This window comes from Vollenhovia emeryi, unplaced genomic scaffold (genome assembly GCF_000949405.1).
Source record: "Vollenhovia emeryi isolate VEMERY1.0 unplaced genomic scaffold, V.emery_V1.0 DF939140.1, whole genome shotgun sequence".
NCBI classification, from domain to species: Eukaryota; Metazoa; Arthropoda; class Insecta; order Hymenoptera; family Formicidae; genus Vollenhovia; species Vollenhovia emeryi.
In genome coordinates this window covers 1,622,779-1,642,234 of record NW_011967226.1, presented here as the reverse complement: position 1 = coordinate 1,642,234, position 19,456 = coordinate 1,622,779, and the positions used below count along the sequence as shown (strand labels likewise).

Genomic DNA, 19,456 nt, shown 5'->3' with positions numbered 1-19,456 from the left:
TATTAATTAATTATAATATGCAATTGTAATATCGGTTGGAATCGTGAAAGACGTTTCGTTTTTCTGGATCTCACATCATTTATTCTTTGTATGTGTGTATGTATGTACTTGTACGTGATATACGTACTTTCAAGATGCGTCTCGTATGAATACATGCATAGTCACACGCATCTTTGTATTTTCGCGGTCGGTTTTCGCGATCGGTTTTTCAGGAAAAGTTTTCAATTAATTATTTAATTTTATCCATATTATAAATTTTAATTTATCGAGGAATATGATTAAAATCACTCTAACGCGAAGTAAATTTTATTCTATATCAACTTGAATTTCGAATTCAAAGATCAAGTTACGAAGAGATTTTTGAACAAATAACGGAAGTAAAAATAAATTTGATTCGTAAATACAGTAAAGTTTTTTGGATTAATATTCTTGTTTAATTAACCTCTCGTGGTTGTGCATTTTGCGATACGATCGACACTCGTATATTCGAACCGTACGAAATATTTGTCGGTGACGATAACAGACTATGGAAGGAGTTTCCTTCCTTCCTGATCTCTGGTCAAAATGACCAGATTGTATGGCCGGGAGCAACGAAAGGTATGTCCAATCTGGCCCAACGAAGGACTAAATACGACGAGGTAAGTGGTCAATATTGGCCACTCTGATGGAGCACCTAAGTAAGGTGCTGTACGAAGTATACTTTGATTTCTTTTGATTTGTCACAATTCGGGTGGGTTATATTCTTATCTTCTTTACATCTCGCATATGTATGTGCGAGATGAACAACTCCTATTAAATCCCATTCACGCGCGTATAGCCCCAAATTGGACCTTTTATAAATCGCGTCGCGGTTCTAACGAAAGACTTGTAGATTTATTAAGAAAAAGTTGTAACGCGGATAGGTAGGGAAATGGATAGGACATCGGAATACGGGCTCAGGAAATTCAACAATCTACAAGTTTAATTATAGGACATTGCTACTCAAAAATGAGAATAACAGCAAATGATGAAGGCTCGAGGATCGGGATCGAGTCTTTCTCGCGACTCGCCGGGCTCGCATGTGTTATCTTATCTCGCTCGCTCCTAGCTATTACTCTCTGCTATTACTGTCTTGCTCGCTCGCTTCTGTTACGAAAAAACAGTAACACTCTCGTGTTACCGACATTTCATGCATGCAGCATGGAACACAACCAAAATTGAGCACAGCGTTACCCGCTTGAAAAATAGGCGTAGCACGGACACGCACCAAGTGGAGACTTTATCGGCAGTGCTTGCGAATGGCCGGGTGTAGCGAAATAGTTCCAAAAATGAAAACGGGCGTAAGGCGCTGGGAACAGCCGAGCGAAAACGGCATCAAGGGCTCGACATAACGAAAAGAAATAAAGTATTAGGAACAGAGAATTAAATTTGAAATGAGTGAAATCAGTGCGACAGGATTTTACACAAACCATGGCGGAATACCACGTGGTCGAAACCGAAAAAATCAAAGGATCAATAGAGAGTGAGTATACTAGTTATACTGTGGTATCGTCGTACACAAATCGTACGCAATTTTCTCGAAGCGCATCGGAATAAATCGTAATAACTTGACTGCACAAGCAGAAAATATTGACCAATTATGAAGAATTTACGTCAATGTAGTTTAATATTTATAGAATAAATACAGAAGAGTACAAAGAAATGCTTTAACACGTCGTCCCCTTTCTTCTCATTCTCTCTTCTTCTCTGCACATTTTCACACCAAAGACGAGAAGTATAGAATGCGATCTATTACATAATCAGTTAATTATGTACACAAAAATAAATATGAAAATGCTATCCTTTTTCTTTACGTGGACACTGTTATCCTTTACAAAAGAAATAATATGTGGACATCGAGTGCGCTTCCTCTACGCATAATTGTGAGCGAGAATATTTAGAGATTATCTCGATAAAACGTTTTGCAAACGTAGCGCGATTAATTTTTCCCGATTCTGCAGAATGAAAATACAAAAATAATTATCAATATCGTCGTCATTATTATATACATATACATGTTTGTCGTGAATGAGAAAGTCAGGGAGGATTGGGAAGTGAATTGGATTGATCGACGCGCGGGTGATGCATGCAACAGGATAACAAGATCATGTTGATGTACAGATGGACGAGCAACAACATGAGAAATGCGTGCCATCACTTCTTCTTCGCGTCTTTTAACCCGGCGCCTGCGTTGAACTTGAAAAAAATTATGTCACCATCCTCGACTATATAATTACGTCCTTGCTGCCTGTACTTTCCGGCCGCCTGACGATTAAGCAAAATGTAATAATATATTAGTAGAAAACATGGCACGTACTGACTACTATGGAAACCGTTTCAAATACCTTTACTGCTGCTTCCGTGCCTTCGTTCTTGAAATCTTCGAATTTCATCACTTCCGCCATGATAAATCCTTTTTCAAAATCCGTATGTATCTTGCCAGCAGCCTGAGGCGCTTTCATGCCTTTCTGCAAAACAAATAGAACATATTTTTATTCATAACGTTAATGTGCACTAATAAAGTGAACTGCTAAAAATAAAATTTACGTTTTAACAGGAGAATAAGAGAGAAGAGATATAAACAAAAATATATTATATAATTTTTTTTATTAATAAATAAGAATACTAGGCTCATATTAGTTTAATAAATTTAAATTTAAATAGGTCAATTAGATTCAGGAGCAATGTTGGTTTTAAAAGGTTTTTAATAGTTAATGTGCTAATTTATTCCGTTTGTCTGTTCCTTGATGTGTATTATTTCACTTATTAGTCTTTTTTATAAATATGGTTCCGTATCTAATACTGTTGTTCCAATCGAATTTATGGTTCAATTCTATACTGTATTGCATTGTAACAGAATGTTTTAAATGGTCTAGTTTGCTATTGCTAATGTGCTCTTTTATTCTTGTTTTTAGTTTTCTCTTAGCTTGCCCTACGTATGATGCATCGCATTAAGACTAATGCGATGCAAAAGACTAGCACATTAACTATTAAAAATCTTTTAAAACCAACATTGCTCGTGAATCTAATTGGCCTATTTAATTTAAATTTCTTATTAATGTTATCTGATATATTATTCAAAGTTTTTTTCATAAATCTCCATATTGATGTTACTGAATGAATCGACATGCGATTTTTATTTAATTTAATGGTACTATGAATCGCTCTATGCCAACCTGAATTGTCCACGCCTTGACTTCATCGTGACCGGATGTGAAAAAATATTGCAGCTGCAGCGCCTTGTATCCTTGTATGATGATTTTGTCGAGTGCGCTAAACAGAGAAAAGTGAATGAAAATGCGTTTCTTCACTGAAACCAGGGATACACGTCCGCTACCTACGGCTGTGCCGAGCACAACGAGATGTACGTTTCTCACTTTCCGCGAATCACGAAAAAATAAGGCGCGTCCGCGGTCAAAGCGGGAAGTGTCCGAGTTGTGGAATAAGATTGTCTCGGGCCAAATATCGTCTAATGACGGGTTAGCGCAAGTGGAGCCCGTCCAACGCGCGGTGGGCCCTCGGACTTTCGTCCGAGGGTTCAGAGAATACACATAAAAGCCGAACGACTTAATACCGCAATTTTATCATTCCGACTCTGGCCGGGGACCTATTCCCCGGCGCCTCAGTTATCTGCGGTCTCGAAATAAAATCGCGATATCTTCCCTTCGTTTGTATTCCCCGAACATTAGACAAGCTCGGGAGTATCTCTCCTGCTTCCCCTGTCGCGAAAGTAATAATGAAACATTACGGGAAATATTATATAACGAATATCGCAGAAAACGGCAAACGTATATTCCCTACACGCTTTTATTTCTTCTAAATATTTCCCAACGTCCGCATTTCTTTCCCGGTTATTAAAGCACTTTCTAGCGTATCGTGGAAGATTAATTCAATGCTGTTCAATAATCGAGTCTCATAATTACAACTGTACCGTACGGCTTGATTAAAATTCATTCTGACAAGACAAGAGAGAGAGAAAAAAAAGGAGAGCTCGTGATGCAAGTCTGTACGCGTATATCACGTACAACGTACGCACCGCCCTGGGGTACAAATGACCCGCTAACCAATCGAATTGCCGAACCACCGCCGATTACTTCTCGCTCCACCCACCTCCTCGATTATACCGTGCGTGCCCGCGAGGGCGGGAGGGGTTTTTATGCAATTTTGCAAGAATTTGAATAGCCGTTCGTAAAAATATAATGCGCCGCGGTCGGGCCGGCCACGGTTTTTATTAGTCGTCCCACGTGGTGAGAGTGGGACAAGGGGGTCTAGACGCCGACCGTGCCCACCATTATTATTACCGTTAGAGAATAACTCGGTGCATAGCTAAATGTGGGAACTCCCCAAACTCGGTCGGGGGATACGCGTCCGCCGCGGGATTTTACGAACGTCCGACCTTCTTTTCCCTGCAATCTTGCGGCGGTTCGTCGCCAACCGGCAACGAGCGACGTATGCGAGAGCCACACTACCGAATTTCTCTAAGTTTTAAAGGCGGCGGTAAACGACGCGCGGCCGTACCCCCTTATTTGCGAGCGCGACACAGCAACATTTAGAGGGCAAACGTTAATAATCGTTATAACGGACCGAGGAGATACCGACCTGGTGACTTTGTGTTCCTCGAAGTATTTTGCGCGCTCCGCCTCGTCCATATCGAAAATCTTGTTTTCGCAAACGCCGCTGAAAGGGATTAACACCGCGCCCGGATCGTTCTTGTCGACCCATTCTTTTATCTTGATTAACCTGTCGCACAGAGAATCGCGCAAGATGTAACAAAGCTCGTAAAGCGATCACGCGACAGATAGAGGAGACTGCCTCTGTTCGGCCGTCCTTTAAATCGCCTACCATTTGTTCTTCTTGCGTATGTAGTCCTTTTCCGACAGGTTTACCAAATAGATAATCGGTTTTGACGTAAGGAACAGATATTTGTTCAACACTTCGATCTGAAAGCCGACGAAGCGCAAGTGTCAAATTAAAATTAAGGGAAACTCACTTTTCAATAAAATCATTCGCGATAAAATACACAAATGTGTAGCGCTGCAACTCACATCGTTGGCACTCCAGTCGGCGAACCTGATGTGTTTCTTCTCGTCCGCCAGAACACCCTTTACCTTCAGAAGCGTGTCCTGCGAAACACGAATTGAAAATTGCGACTTAATCTCGGGATTCGCCTCGATTGCGTAACGACCTTATTTCTCGACAATCAAACGTAACGACTTCGACATTCGTCGATCTCGCCCAGACATTCGGATGCACGAACGCGGGCCGTCGAGTAGGATAATTTCGCGATCGAATCGTGATTAGAGGATCGCGCTGGACTAGTCGAGCCCGCGGTCCCATTAGCTCCGCCCGAGAGGGAGGGCGAGAGAAAGAGAAAGGACGAAAAGGTAGCTTCGAATTCTCGAAAACTTTTGCCAAATTGCAAAGTCGGGAACGAGAGGGAGATCGGTAATTGCCGTGGGTCAATCCGCGGAAGGAGGGTAATCCGACGATCGTTCCAGGAAGCCTCGTTTCGCCCGCGTTCTCTTAATTTCCTCGGTAGTTTCGTAGTTGGCCTGACAAAGGGGGCTGGCAACTGTACTCGATAGACGTTCATGCGTATGAACATCGAGCGAGGGCAGGGGCAGCGGAGACGCGAGAAAATCTCTCGGAGCGACCAAGGGCAGCTCAGTGAAATTGATTCGGTGTAACGTTGGTCCCTTTAGAAAAATTCACCAAAGATATAAAGTATGCATCTCGCTACACGGTCTCGCGATTTCGCGTACAGATGCGTTAATTAAGGCCTGTGTCCACGATGCTAGAACTTGGTCCAAGTTCTAGTTCCGAGAAATGTGTGGCCAATCGACTTGCAGCTGTTATGGAATAGATTACACATTTCTCAAAACCAGAACTTGGACCGAGTTCTAGCATCGTGGGCACAGGCCTTTACTGATAGATTCGAAGGAACGATGAACGGTGAGTGCGTCAAATGCGATATCGCATTTGTAGGAAGTAACAAATTTTTAGCTGAGCAGAATTTTCGCGAAGCCAGTCGCTCCTCCAATTATCGAAAATCCCGAAAATTCTTACGCGAACAACGCGCGTTTTCCCACTGAAGGATTTATCCTACCGAAATTTAAACGTCAAGCCCACTCACATATTCAGGTTTCAGCTTCTTGTCATTACCGCGTATCACAAGCTTCTCGAGCTTCTCGAGGTGCACGTTGAGGAATTCCACGTCCTTCAGTCGTAACTCCTCGCTGATGATGTCGAGATCCCTCACGGGGTTGACGTCGCCCTCCACGTGAGTGACATCGTCGTCTTCGAAGGCACCTGATAAAGACAAGTGAATAGATCTCGCGCGTTGAGCGAGGAAGCACAATCTCGAAACTATGATGTAAGAATATAAAGTGAGACGTGTTTACGATGTTAGAATTTTGTCCAAGTTCTAACATCGTAGACATAGGCCTTTAAAGATACCTTTATGACGTCTTTTAGTCATGTATTGCTATCTGGGATTCACGTGGATGCACACTCGTCCAATTAATGGCGATTCTTTGTTCAATCAGAAATTTGCCCGAGATCTTCAAACTGCAAATCATTGCGCATAATTGCGGCAGCGAGAACCAACGAACAATTTGCCCCCAAAAATTGGTTCTTGCCGCATTCAACCGCCATTATGCACAATGTTTCACCCTATATTCTTGCATCATGCTCGAAACTGGGGCTGTTGCTCATCTTATAAGTAACGCTCGCCTCAATGCGAGGCTCGCATGTCGAACTGTTTAAGCGAGCCGCCGCCGCCACCGCCACGCGAAGATTGCCGGGTTGGTTTAATTGAAAAAATTACCACCTGTCAGCCTGCCAGGGTGTATTAACCGACAGAACTACCTCGAAATGTTATTTTCAGTGCGAATATAATACAATATATACCGAACGATCGTTCCCTCAGACAAATCAGCAGCCGTTTAGCGAATTACTACGTGTTACATTATCGCGATGTAAAATACATGGATTACCTTCTCGCGGCCCTCGTCCTGGATATGAAAAATACCGCTCATTTTATTGACAATTATATCGTTTTCTTCACTTTTTCGCTTGGCAAACGTTCGCGCTCTACGGGAGGGAGATATTGTATTATAATAAACAGTTTTGTTACCTAGTGGAACGCATTTTCATTATAACGAAAATTAATATTTGTGTTCGAGGACATACACGTTTTATGTTTTACAAGAGGATTATTGTAATTAGTCACATATCTCGTAATGTAAACAATTTGTCGTTTATAATTTATACTGCAGCATTTTCTCCGTGCACTTAGATCGTGACAAATAATTATAATTGCGTTACGCAGACATTTACTAACCAACTAAATTATTCAGTTTACAATTGGATTTCTCCGGAAAATTGAAACTTTAGAACAATCGATCGAAATTCGCGTTAAACACGCGCTAGTAGTCAAACGCACTTTTCACAAAAAAAAATTAATATTCTTCTTTATATGCGCAATACGTCGTTCATACATTTACACGTGTGAGGTACGAATATATTCGTAACGAGATAGGCGCAGGTCGATCGATCTGGATTATCGCGAGGGACAATAATGTAATGTGCTTCCGGGAAGATAGTTAACGACAATGATAAACACGTGGACGCCGACGAGGTACGCGTGTCGTAAAAATAAGTTGGCGTCCGCGATTACACGGACACAAAGTAGGTAAATATCGTTTGCGACCAATCTCTCGATCTAATCGACACTGATTTCCCCTCCCGTCGCGATTTCGTGTTCGAAATGATTTCGTGGAAATCGCGGCCCACCCCGCGATCGGTTTATTCACGCGAGGACGCGCGGCGTGTAATTAATAAAGCACGCCAGCGCGGAATGTTACAACGATATTAATAACGGAAACAAAGCGGGTAAATATCGAACGAGGGTGAGCGACGACGTGGCGAACTTACGACAAAGATGAAATATGCCGTCGCATGCTCCGATGTGCGAGAGAAAACTGTTTCCCAAGCCTTGTCCCTCGGAGGCGCCTTTCACCAGTCCCGCGATGTCCATCACGTGCAGGAAGGCTGGAACCTTGCTGGAAATCCGAATTACTAATTAAAATTATCAGATAAGAATAGATGCCGGACAATGTAACTCCAGCCGTAGTCTAAACTCGTCAAGGGGGTCAATTCTGTACCTTACAATATAGTGAAAATGCTAAGAGTGAGCGACATTGTCTCTCTCTAAGGGGACGGTTGGTAAGAGACAAAGTTATTCGCTTCTGGCATTTTCGCTATAGTGTAAGATACAGAATTGATCCCCTAGGTCGAAACCGGAGCAAGTGTAATCCGCTACTACGCGAGGCGGTGTTTCGAGGACGCGGGTCGCGTTTTTCGCGTACCCTCGCCGCGATTGAGTCGCAACGGAGATCATCGACGAGGTCGCGAATTAAAGGGTCGAAGGCATGTGCCGCGTGATGCACGCGCGCGGAATGGAAACCGGGAGGGGGACGACAGTGACAACGAGGTGTATTTAAATGCTAATGCCAACGGGCTCATTAAACAATTAGCCTTTGAAGGGAGGCGCCGGTGAAAGTGGACGGACCGACGAATGGAGGGGCGGCGGGAAGGGGACGGTGTATTAGCTGGCTTTCATCACGGATCGTCGAATCATCCGACACGTGCCGGCAGCCGGGGGGTCGGACCGACACATAGACGACGAGTGCGCGACGATAATAGACGACGGGCGAGGGGGCGCCGATGAATCGGCCGCTCTTTGATCCGACGCTGTTTCGCATTTTCAATGCCGCGATTCCCATCGAATCTGGCGCAAGACAAGCGCAATTTACATTCCGCCTATGAGGTAGCCGGACCGAGAAGAGAGTGGAGCTTTCATTAAGGCCCGGTTTTTTCATTTTCTGGTTAATTGTTAACCAGAGGTCAGTCGATTCTCTGTCCCTTCTTAGATGGAAGGCCCGGTTTTTCATTTTCTGGTCAGCTGTTGACCAGAAGTTCGTCGACTCTCCACCTTTTTCTATGCTATTATCTGAGAAGAGGCAGAGAGTCGTCTAACATCTGGTTAACAATTAACCAGCAAATGAAAAACCGAGCCAGGAAAGAATGGAGAGTCGATTGACTTCTGGTTAACAGTTAACCAGACGTTAGTCGACTCTCCATCCTTTTCTGGCCCAGTTCTTCATTTTCTGGTCAACTGTTAACCACAGGTTAGTCGATTCTCTCTCTTCTCAGATAATAACATAGAAGAAGATGGAGAGTCGACTAACTTCTATTTAACAGTTGACCAGAAAATGAAAAAACCGGGCCAGAAAAGGATGGAGAGTCGACTAACTTCTATTTAACAGTTAACCAGAGGTGAGACGACTCTCCATCTTTCTTTATATTACTATTTAAGAAGAGGCAGAGAGAATCGACTAACTTCTGGTTAACAGTTAACCAGACAATGAAAAACCGGGCCTTAGGCTAGTATTATATTTGACGTGCGACAAATTTTTCAGGCGTGTCGATTGGCTGCGGAATAGATAATTTCTAGAGACTCAAGAACTTTTCGACACGCTTGCAAAATTTGTCGTACGACAAATGTAATATTAGCCTTACAGTCTCGCGGAGTAGCCGAGAGAGTCAGCCTCTCATGCGCGACGATAATCGAAAACAACCGGCGTGTCGGTTTTCCTGATCGATACTACATAATTTTCAAGATCTGCCCGTCATCTGCCCCCCCCCCCCCCGTCGTCGTGTTATTTGCCGATTGTTTTATTCGGAAAATCTACCCGCCGATGCTGCTCCCGGCATCAAGAATGCCGCATCACGTGCCGAGGCGAATAAAGAAACGTGTAGCGCCGACGAACTCGGGGACTTTGCGTTTCGTAGACGAATTTAGTCCAATCTGCATTGCAGATCGCCCCTCGCTCCCTTCCGCCCCTTCCCACCTCGTCTTGCTCCGGGAATAAAAGCGAAGAAGTATGGAAATGTCCCCGGTTATTCCGACTCGTTTCCCTTCACGAGGGTGCATCTTTACGCGGCACTATATGCTCCCATTTTGTTATACGCATTTACCCTGCGCTACGTTCAATGTACTTCAGGAACATTCGTCGTCTGTATCTTACCTAGCCGGTTTAAAGTATTCGCAGAGATAGTCGAATCTCGCGTCGGGCACCGGGACGCGACGTGCTGGAAAAGAAAATTGGATAGCTTGAATTCTCGACGACGCGATTAACGTGTTCTCTAAAAATCAATCAGTGAATTATCAGAGAGTCATAAGTGTACCGTATACCACTGCGATTTTCAGTGGTACACTTATAATTGCGAATCAGCGACTATTCACTGTTTTCAGCGATAATCCACTGATTGACTTTTAGAGGGTGACGTTTCGCGGAACATACAAATATGTATTTTAGACGTGTCCACGTGCGACGACGACATACAACGAACTATTTAATCGGAATATTTGGGCACGGATACATAGGGATTAAGCTTCCTCTTCATGGTGGCAGTGGCGATCTCTACAATTCTGTTTCGTCCCGCGATTCGCTTGCTCGCGGCCTCGTACACATTCACCTCGGTCGCGGCGCCGGTCACGTTGCGCGTCTTCAAGTAAACGCCGATGTGAATCGCCGCGCTAACAGCCGCCGACAAGCCGAGTATCTTCGGGCGACGAGCCGCGATCAGATTCACCGCTTCGACCAGCGCTTTCGCCACCGTTTGCTCCAGAAAGCCCAGATTCGGCAGACGTCGCACGTCGATCGGCGGGAGTTGGCGAGGAAACGCGATGTCCATTTCGGAGTATTTATCGTGCCGCGCGAGAAACTTGTCGCGGCACTCCTCGCTGCAAAAGAGATACACCTTGTCCTTGAGGATGACACCCAAGTCGACTCTGCCCGGCGTCAGCTTGCGATCCGGCAGGCCGTCGACGTAAGTCACCAGACACAACCCGTCGACTCGGAGACGTTGCGCCCAACAAGCGTGCTCCGGATCGACCGTCTCCCGCAGAATCCGAGGTCGCTCGTCGAGGAGAGACGCGGTAACGGGTGAGAGATAGCGCAGCGGATCCTTAACAAAGACGCCCACGTGTCGCGGACAGACCCAATAAAAATACTCCCTGAACTGGACCATTCCTCGACTGGTCACCGATTGGCCGGGTGTCTTCAGGACGTTATCGCGGTACAAGCAAACGGGACAGTGCGACTCGTATCGGCTCTGTCGCGATCGAAACTCGTAGGGCGATACGCACATGTGCTCCAAACTCTGAACCTTGTCCAGGTTCGCCTCGTGAAAATAAAGTGCAATGTCGGCGAATCGCGAGCGCACCGCGTGATCCGCGCGAGTCCACACGTGCCACTTACTTCTGGTGGCGTCCAATTCAACTACGTTCTGCGAGAACCTTGTCAGCCAGTCTCGAAAACTCGCCTGGCCCGTTCGCCAGTCCTCGTAACGTCGCGACAGGAAACTGGCGGAGAAATTCAACGGACTCCTTGTGTCGTCGTCGTCCCAGGAGAGGCACTCGAGACAGAACTCCAAATCCGCCTTCAGATCAAGCACGATCATCGGCTGTACTCCTAAGACGGCTAGATGCTCGGCTTCCTTACGAGACGAAGGACAGTCGTCCAGAATGTAACCTTGAGTTGCCGCGCGTGGTCCTATGCAGAACATCTCGACGGCACGCGTCACAGATTCGACCGGTGCGGCTTGGCCTGCTCGAAGCTGACCTTCGATTAATCGCGCCGACTCGGTCCAGGGATAGTATTTCAGCATGTGGCGCAACGCCTCGCCGCGAGTGATCACCTTCATCCCGTACGTTTTCGCGAAGCGGCTTGCCAGCGTCGTCTTTCCGCATTTCGGCGGTCCGATGATGGAGACTCGAAGCGGCAGTAGTGGCGGGCGGACGTCCCGCGCGAGATACCTGGAGGGATCGTTCAGAAACGCGGATAGCGCTTCCTCGCCCGCAGGAAAATAAATATGCGGACGGCGTACGACCGGGAAAATCTGACCACGCGCTTTCATCGGTAGGAACATTGAAATTGGTACCGCGTTGGCGTACGTTTGCACGGGACACCATCGACCGAAGGGACTGAGGAAATAGTAGCCGCAGTCGAGAAGCCGCTCGGCTGTGGCGAGATCGATGGTGTACGCGAGACTTTCTTCTTCCCTCTCTTCAACGTCTTTATCACGCAAATTTGCTTCGTTTTCCATGGCTGCTGTTTCTTCCAATGTCTCGTCCTCTTTTCTTTCTTCAACGCTCGCGGCGGTTGTGACACTGAAACGATGTCTAATAGAACTCATTACATATTCCGTTGGGCTTTCGATACTCGCGAGATTACACTTAATCACAGTTCCTTTAAATTCAGGAATTTGTTCCTCGAATCTCGCCCACTCCGACTCGAATTGCGTTAAATGTTCAAGATAGTCCCATTCCGCTTCTTCGTGCAGTATTCGACGTTCTTCCGCCTCCGTATCGTCTATAGGGTCTATAAAGTCTATGTCGTCAAGACGAGGGAGAGTGCGAAATTTGTTCAGCAGGTAGACGTACGGCTCTTGCTCGAACAAAACGACAACCTCCTCGAAAACAATGTTAGCGTCGTCAACAATTTTTCGCCAGACTTGGACATCGACGCACATTCCATCGACAACATACCCGCCGTCTCTTCGAAGTTCGTCTTCTAACATCTCGTCAGGAATTCGCTTAATGTTCCGTATAATAATATCAGCCGTCTCGTCAATGTCGATAGGCTCTAGCGAAACGTTTTCGTACGATTCTTCAAACGGATACTCTTGGCGTTGTTTAAGTTCTCTCACGATCTCATCCACATTTATCACCGTTCCGCCGAGAATCTCCGCCAATCTTGTGCTAAGTTCCGACTTGCCGGCGTATCTTGGCCCAAATACCGCTACCTTGCAGGCCGGTCGCGGATTCGGCGGCGATAAAAAAGTTCTTGGATTTTCGATGAACAAGTTTACGGCTTCTCGAGAGGAGAGAAAATGGATCTTATCCAGGAATCGCACCGCGTGCTTCGGGAGTCCCTTGACGGTTCGTCCTCGAGCCAGCTCGACGGGGCAGTAAAAGTTCCACGCGGAAAGTCTCCAGGGAAAGCCGACAGACACAACTTCTCTCCGTCTCAGAACTTGGAAAGCCTCTTCAGCCGATTTTTCCGCGAGCTCGTCGCTCAATTTCATCTCCGGAGAAGGTGCGTCGTTCCGCTCGAGCATTTCTTTCGGGAGGATCGACGGTAGCAATGCCAAAGTACGCAAACGCATTTCGAGGATTTCAAGTATTTGTCGCACGGAGCTACGGCCGTCCACGCGGACTACACGCTCGGGATTGTGCGCGAGGATCCACTTGTCGATTGCTCGCAACGCGACTCGTTCGTAAAGATCACATTGTGCCTCAACATTGCGTGTCGCGTCGGACATTAATCTCACCAATCTTCGATCGTCCTCCGCGACCAGTCGTTCCTTTGCAACCTGGGAGAAGTCGAACGAAGTGTCCGATTCGTCGCGTTCGGATTCGGGCAGCTGCGTCGCCAGTTCGTTTTCATAAAAAATATCACCTGTCAAATAGTTGATGCGCCGACGTGCGCACCTATTCGCCACATCTCGCTTCGGGCACACGAGATAAATAATTATTAGAGGTTTCCTCGGCCACGCGGTAAATATTTCGTCGATCTGTCGAGGGATTTCGCGCTCGTAATCAAACCGCGCCTTGCAACCTAAATTATCGAACGTAATCCGATCTTCGTGGGATTCAGTCGGCTCGTTTTCGCAAGATTCTGGACAGGTGTCGTCCGCATCCGCAGCAGAATCGTAATGCGATGAATAATCGAAGCTCACGTCGCTAGGAATAAACGGTAGACAACCAACGACGTAGCCTCTGTGCTTGACATCCCTCATCCCGACTCTGCAGCGTATCAAATTCATGAGAATCTCCGGTCCTACAGATCTACCGAGCCGCAAGATTCTTTCCACGTATCGGCCTTTGTCAGTACCAGCCTTGATCTCTCGCCGAATCAGCGACCTGGGTGAAATTAAAACGCAGTTCCAAGCGTCGGCTAGCGCGGACGCCACATTGGCATGCTCTAACCCAGGTTTCCCAAAAATAACGAAACTCGGCGGATCAGTTCTAAGATAATCATTTACAGCTTCAACCTTCGAATAAGAATCTCGATTCGTAAGTTCTTCGCGAGACGCGGCTTGCAGCTTCTTCTCCTCGAAGAGCTTAGAAGCGGCGACGATCCTTTCCATCGGATGTACATCTTCGGCGAAAGCGTAATATAAATTAGCCTTCGCGTATGCGATTGTGGAGGGTGCGTGTGAGGTCTCTTCCGCACAACGGGAGTCCCCGAGTAATTCTAGGAAGCTTTTCTTCGTGATAAACGACTCGTCAACGAAAACTTTGTCGGCATAATTCTGCTTCAGTTTCCCCAGAAGTGTGTCGCACATTTTTGGATCTTGTTATTTTCTCTACAATTTATATCGACGATTTTTACATTTTGTCACGTGGCTATTCGAGCGAGGTTAAACAAGCGAGGTCGAAATTGCCTATGTTTATACATACGTGCGTTGTTTATAATAAATTACTACTATTTCGAAGAGCTGGGTTAAGGTGGCTCCTGCACGAAGGACCGGTCAGTATAAGTGCTCTGGTGGGGTCCCTTTGATTTTTATAAATTTATATGACTTTTTTTCATAACAAATAACACTTAATGCATCATTGATCAAATGCATTGATACCCCAGCGGAAAAAATTTCTATAAATAACTACAAAAATTGACTTGAAATAGAAATTTGTAGAAATTTTTATATCTTCGTTGAAACATTAATTTTTTTTTGTAAAAATATCTACGAAATAGTACCACAAATTACAATGTTCTCCAATCAAGAAATTATTGCAAGTAGTATTTCACGAAAATGTACAACTTTGTAAAAATGAGTACAAAACTTTACTGTTTAACATTTTACGACCGGGTCTGAAATTTCGCGTACTGATAGATAAAATTTACACCTACAACATAGTTAAATTTTAATTTTTTCTACGCTTGGCCGGTTTATGCAGGAGCCACCTTTAATTGTCAGTGAGATGAAAAAGCTACCGATGGATAATTACATTTTATCACAAATTCGAAAGAATAAGAGAGCCGCGACAAGGAATCAGTGTCTAAATAATTTTATAATGTATTTTGTAATACGTTTACCTTTTAGATAAATTTTATAATAAATTAGAAAAATTCATTTTCGCAATAGATTTATTGCGTTTAAAAAATTTATCTTTTTTAAATAAATTTATTTAAAAAAATTCTTTAAAGACACTGCCACCCTATTCTGGTTCTCTTATTCTTTCGAATTTGTGATCAACACATCAGAGCCTTATGCATTTTATCAATATAGGAATAAGAGATAGGAAAGAGGGGAATTGGGGATATTCGAGGCTTAAGTTCTAACAATATCGCTCGAGATTCGCACGGTATATCGAGATACTTATTTTCATTGGGATCGATGGTGCAGAAGGGGAAGTTCTCGGCCGCTGCTTGGCTCTTGGTGAGAACGTTGAAGAAAGTCGACTTCCCTACATTCGGTATCCCGACTATTCCCATTTTTAAATTAGTACCAACGCGGCCGATGAGCGGCTTCCGCTCGGGTTCCTCGGGTTTCTTCGGAGCCATGCTGCTGGAGACAGACACAAGACGTCGCGTTAATTATATCACCCGAATTTTATCGCCGGTGTCCTCAGTGGAGAACGTTGTGGAACGAGTGCCGCGCGGAGCGTAATCGGCCGACGGGACCGTCGACGTTGGTCCGTCGCAGACGGTGCCCGAGGGTGCCGCGTCGTCGTTGCTCGCATCCCCCGAAATACTTAAGCGCGGCTGCGATATTTCGTGCGTGCGTGCGTGCGCCGCCCGGGGCGCAAGCGAGACGCGGAATCCGCTCCCCGGCATCGCTCTCTCTTTCTCTCTCTCTCTCAGAACGCTCGCGGTGACTAATTATATTAATGCGGACGGCACATCGCGAGCGATTGCTGTATTTACCGCGAGATTGAGCTTCCCCGTCCCGCCGGCGTACGGCCGAGCCGCCGCGCTGTATCAAAGACCGAGGGAGGGCCGCGCGCGGGAGGAGGAATACTCGCCGGGCGAGGGGGGAAAGCCCGGGATTACTGGGCACCAAAGCCGCGAATCACCGGCATCACGCCGAGAATCCGCAACCGCGCCCGAGGCCGCCAATCCGCCACCGTCTTCGCGGTTCCTGTTCCTCCTCTCCCCGAGCCTCGCCATCTTCCTCTCTTTCCACCCCCTGTAGCGGTCGGCTTCCCCTCTCTTCTCCCCCTCTCGCCGCACTCGCGGCGTTTCAACGCGAAACCACGGCGCCTCTCGTCGTTTTTCATCGCGGTCCCGGGGAAATTTGCAAATTACGATAATGGAGGAGCGTCTCTCTCTCTCGGAGGAGCGTTCCGCCCGCGATGCTACTCGAGAGCCCGAGAGGAGCCCCCAGAGCTCTCTGCCTTGGCGCCGCGGCGTGACCGTCCCTCCCCTTTTACGACGTCGTCTCGCTTTTGCGGATCGCTAGACGCACGGCTTAATGGGCGATTCCGGAGACGCGCCGCGCCGCCTCTGATCGAGATTGGACCTTGCGGCCTGAGGCCGCTGTTAATCGCGAAAAATCCGCGATATGCCTTCGCCGCGAGAAGATCCCTCGACGTATCCACGTCGATAACGATACGCGAAAAATCATTATCGAACATCTTATTGGTGGTGCAGGAAGCTGCAGACGCTGCTGACTTCGGAATCCCCGTTGTTTCTAAGTGAATCCTGTGAAATTGTATTCGCAAGATCACGCTGCTAAATATTTTTGCACACGGACACCGCGCCAATTAACGAAGTCGAGTTGATGTCTAATTAAAGCGCGACGGATTGGCCAAAAATACATTTTCGAACGCGTGAATCCCCGCTAAATGAACGTATTATTAATAAATGGTCAATATATCGTGACTCTCCGGTACCTGAATCATTCGATCCGGTGGGTCGCTTGTTACTCGGCGCTTTCAATCCGAAAGCGACGAACAGTTACATTTAGGGCCCGAGCAGAATGGACTGTCTCGTACTCTTAAGACAATGTTTTATGTTTTAAATCTTTGTCTTAAAGTAACGCACAATAACTGTCTTGTGACCGAAGAATACAAGACAGCCATTCTGCTCAGGCCCTTAAGCCCGTATCAGACTACGGATTGGGATTAGATTGAAATTTAACCAATCACAGTAAAGTTTACTAATCTTAAGTTCAGTAACTTTTACTCTGATTGGTCAGATTTCAATCTAATCCCAATCTCAATCCGTAGTCTGATACGGGCTTTACGAGGAATAATCCGAACTAAAATACAATGCAAACGTCGTTAAAGAAATAGAGTTACTGGCCGCAAACATCGCAACGAAGCGATAATCACCTTCTTCCGTCGTTTCGATTTGCGAACGATACTTTAAGCAACGCTGAAATATTCATCCCGATAATTATTATATCTTCGTCGTCGCAATACGCTCGCACGTATCGTTAATCACGAGCGTCGGCTAATTAACGCGACTGGACAAACGTAAAGTCGTCAGAGAAATCGTAACGGCAGGATCTTAAGCCAACGGATACGATTTTTCCTACTGGATTTACTTACAAGAACCAATAAAGATGCAGAGTTTTAGATCGGGCGACTAAAAGCTAAATCCAATTGGCTCTCGTAAGCAATTCAGTAGGAAAAATAGTATCGTCTGCCGTTGGCTTTACTCTCTCGCTACCTGTCGCGAAGAACAATACGACGATACGCGGAGCAGCACGCATCCCTTCTTACTTGCTCGGCCGCTGTCGCGCGAATGGCATTACAAATTTTTCAAGCGTGTCGATTGGCTGCAGAATATAAAGTTTCTAGAGACTCGACAACTTTTCTATTCTGCAGCCAATCGACAGGCTTGAAAAATGTCGTACGACAAATTTTTTAAGTATGCCGATTGGCTGCAAGATAGGAAAGTTCTCGGGTATTCGCCACCGTCTTTCGGCTGTAATGAAATTTTTATCCCGGAAGAATCAAACTCTAACGAATCAGCAATTAGCAATTTCAATTATATCTCTCGCTGGGCCGCTCGAGTCTGAATTAAAATCAAACTCACAGACTCGAAGAAATAAGTTTTCTCGTCCGGATCACCGTAAACGAATCATTACGAATATTACGAATCATTCGAACAGTGGAGACACCCGAGCTCTAGTAACCGACAAGCGACGCGACAAACTGACGATCCAAACATCCGAGTATTAATCGATATCTACGAAATTTCTTCGATACGTGCAGTCGCGCTTTCGGCTCCGTCGAGTTCAAAAAGCGCGCGCCTCGCCGCGTCGAACGGTGCTGCCGCGCGACGGCCGGCGGGCGAGGCGACTGTCCGTACCGCACTGCAAAACTTAACCTTACCTCGCCACCGGGACGACCGCACGCTGACGGGACCGTCGCGCGTCCCGCGAACGAAACTCTACGAACCACGAGCGTCCCACGTTCGTGTCCGTCGCGGTCCATCGCGGCACCGCGCCGCGACGAGCTCGACGCACGTGGGCTCGTCGCATCTGCGCCGCCCGATGCTCGCGATTTCTCTCTCTCTCTCTCTCTCTCTTTCTCTCATGTGCGCCTCGCATTCCCGTCGAGTCGCGACACCGCGAATCGAACAACTAGCCGCGCTCCGCACTCGTTCCACAGGCCAGCGCGAGATCCTACCGGAGAGATACCTCGACACACGTCTGCGTTGTATGCGCCCGCGGTACAAGTATGCGTAAGATGCCGTCGAATAGGTATACGAGGCGAGCGGCACGGCACGTAGACGACGTCACGGATTCGACCGGCGACCCACGGGGCCTGCAGGGTTTCCACTTATCCGCGCGGCCGCACCGTCGATATTGCAGTTCCACGGCGGCAGGAGGGTGGGGGAAGATTGATATTCCCGCCTGTTCCCCGCCCGTTCCCGCCCGCGCGCTCCCCCGAGAATCGCGTTGCAAACTCCTCTTCGTTAACCGCAAAAACATTCAACGTAAGTCATATCGCAAAACGTCGTTAGCAATGTTAATCTGCGATGCGCCACGATCGAGACTTGCGAATGAAACATTTGGCAGGGCGGCTCGGTGGCGATCGATCGAGCGCGGGAAAAGTACGCAATGAAGTTTGCCGGTTAAGTTATCTAGACGAAGTACGGGAAGCGGTTTCCGCCGCGTCGACTCTTCTTCTCTTCTTTTCGCGTATTTGAGCCGCGTCAATCGGTAGACTAATGGTCGATACGAAGGTTTGCGTAACGCCAGGGCAAATATATTGGAGGCGCGCCGCGATATCCACGGGTATCCACAGGTATCCGCGATATGTGGAGCGTAGCAGCGTCTGCGGACGGTAAGGTTACCGCCGCCATTGTCTCGAATTGTTTCCCGTGGAAGGCCGATGGCAGAGAACGAT

At 46.8% G+C, this 19,456-nt stretch overlaps 3 protein-coding genes across 5 annotated transcripts in view; 1 reads left to right on the top strand and 2 right to left on the bottom strand.

Annotated features, from left to right (window-relative positions):
- Positions 1 to 1,616: 1,616 nt before the first annotated feature.
- LOC105567145 (obg-like ATPase 1) lies at positions 1,617 to 18,888 on the bottom strand. Of its 2 annotated transcripts, none has more exons than XM_012021761.1 (11): positions 18,734 to 18,888; positions 15,476 to 15,660; positions 10,110 to 10,170; positions 7,954 to 8,081; positions 6,152 to 6,327; positions 5,064 to 5,141; positions 4,861 to 4,958; positions 4,618 to 4,758; positions 3,195 to 3,291; positions 2,364 to 2,486; positions 1,617 to 2,283 (listed from the first exon to the last, which is right to left on the bottom strand). In XM_012021761.1, exons 2-11 carry the CDS (start codon positions 15,654 to 15,656, stop codon positions 2,173 to 2,175), a joined length of 1,194 nt encoding a protein of 397 aa, XP_011877151.1. In that variant the 5' UTR covers positions 15,657 to 15,660; positions 18,734 to 18,888; the 3' UTR covers positions 1,617 to 2,172. The 2 variants fall into 2 exon arrangements, with proteins under 2 accessions (XP_011877151.1, XP_011877150.1); XM_012021760.1 differs by having other exon boundaries at positions 18,745 to 18,888.
- On the bottom strand, positions 10,363 to 14,711 carry LOC105567144 (adenylate kinase 9-like). The gene has a single exon (XM_012021759.1). It carries the CDS (start codon positions 14,434 to 14,436, stop codon positions 10,438 to 10,440), a length of 3,999 nt encoding a protein of 1,332 aa, XP_011877149.1. The 5' UTR covers positions 14,437 to 14,711; the 3' UTR covers positions 10,363 to 10,437.
- Positions 18,889 to 19,053: 165 nt separating the features above from the next.
- LOC105567142 overlaps positions 19,054 to 19,456 on the top strand; it is a 90,600-nt gene continuing 90,197 nt past the window's right edge. For both annotated transcript variants that reach the window (XR_001009325.1, XM_012021757.1), the window contains exon 1: positions 19,054 to 19,393. Coding sequence is in view for 1 of the 2 variants with exons in the window: in XM_012021757.1 (XP_011877147.1) it covers positions 19,278 to 19,393 (116 nt within the window). In the remaining variant the exon portion in view is untranslated. The remainder of the gene's footprint in view (positions 19,394 to 19,456) is intronic.

Excerpts from the sequence above, each read along its gene's own strand:
- LOC105567144 (XM_012021759.1), bottom strand. The coding sequence starts at position 14,436 with ATGTGCGACACACTTCTGGGGAAACTGAAGCAGAATTATGCCGACAAA.
- LOC105567145 (XM_012021761.1), bottom strand. The coding sequence starts at position 15,656 with ATGGCTCCGAAGAAACCCGAGGAACCCGAGCGGAAGCCGCTCATCGGC. Across the intron at positions 8,082-10,109 it reads GAATACTTTAAACCGGCTAG|CAAGGTTCCAGCCTTCCTGC; the intron begins GTAAGATACAGA and ends TCGGATTTCCAG. Across the intron at positions 2,487-3,194 it reads TCAAGGCGTGGACAATTCAG|AAAGGCATGAAAGCGCCTCA; the intron begins GTTGGCATAGAG and ends TTTGTTTTGCAG.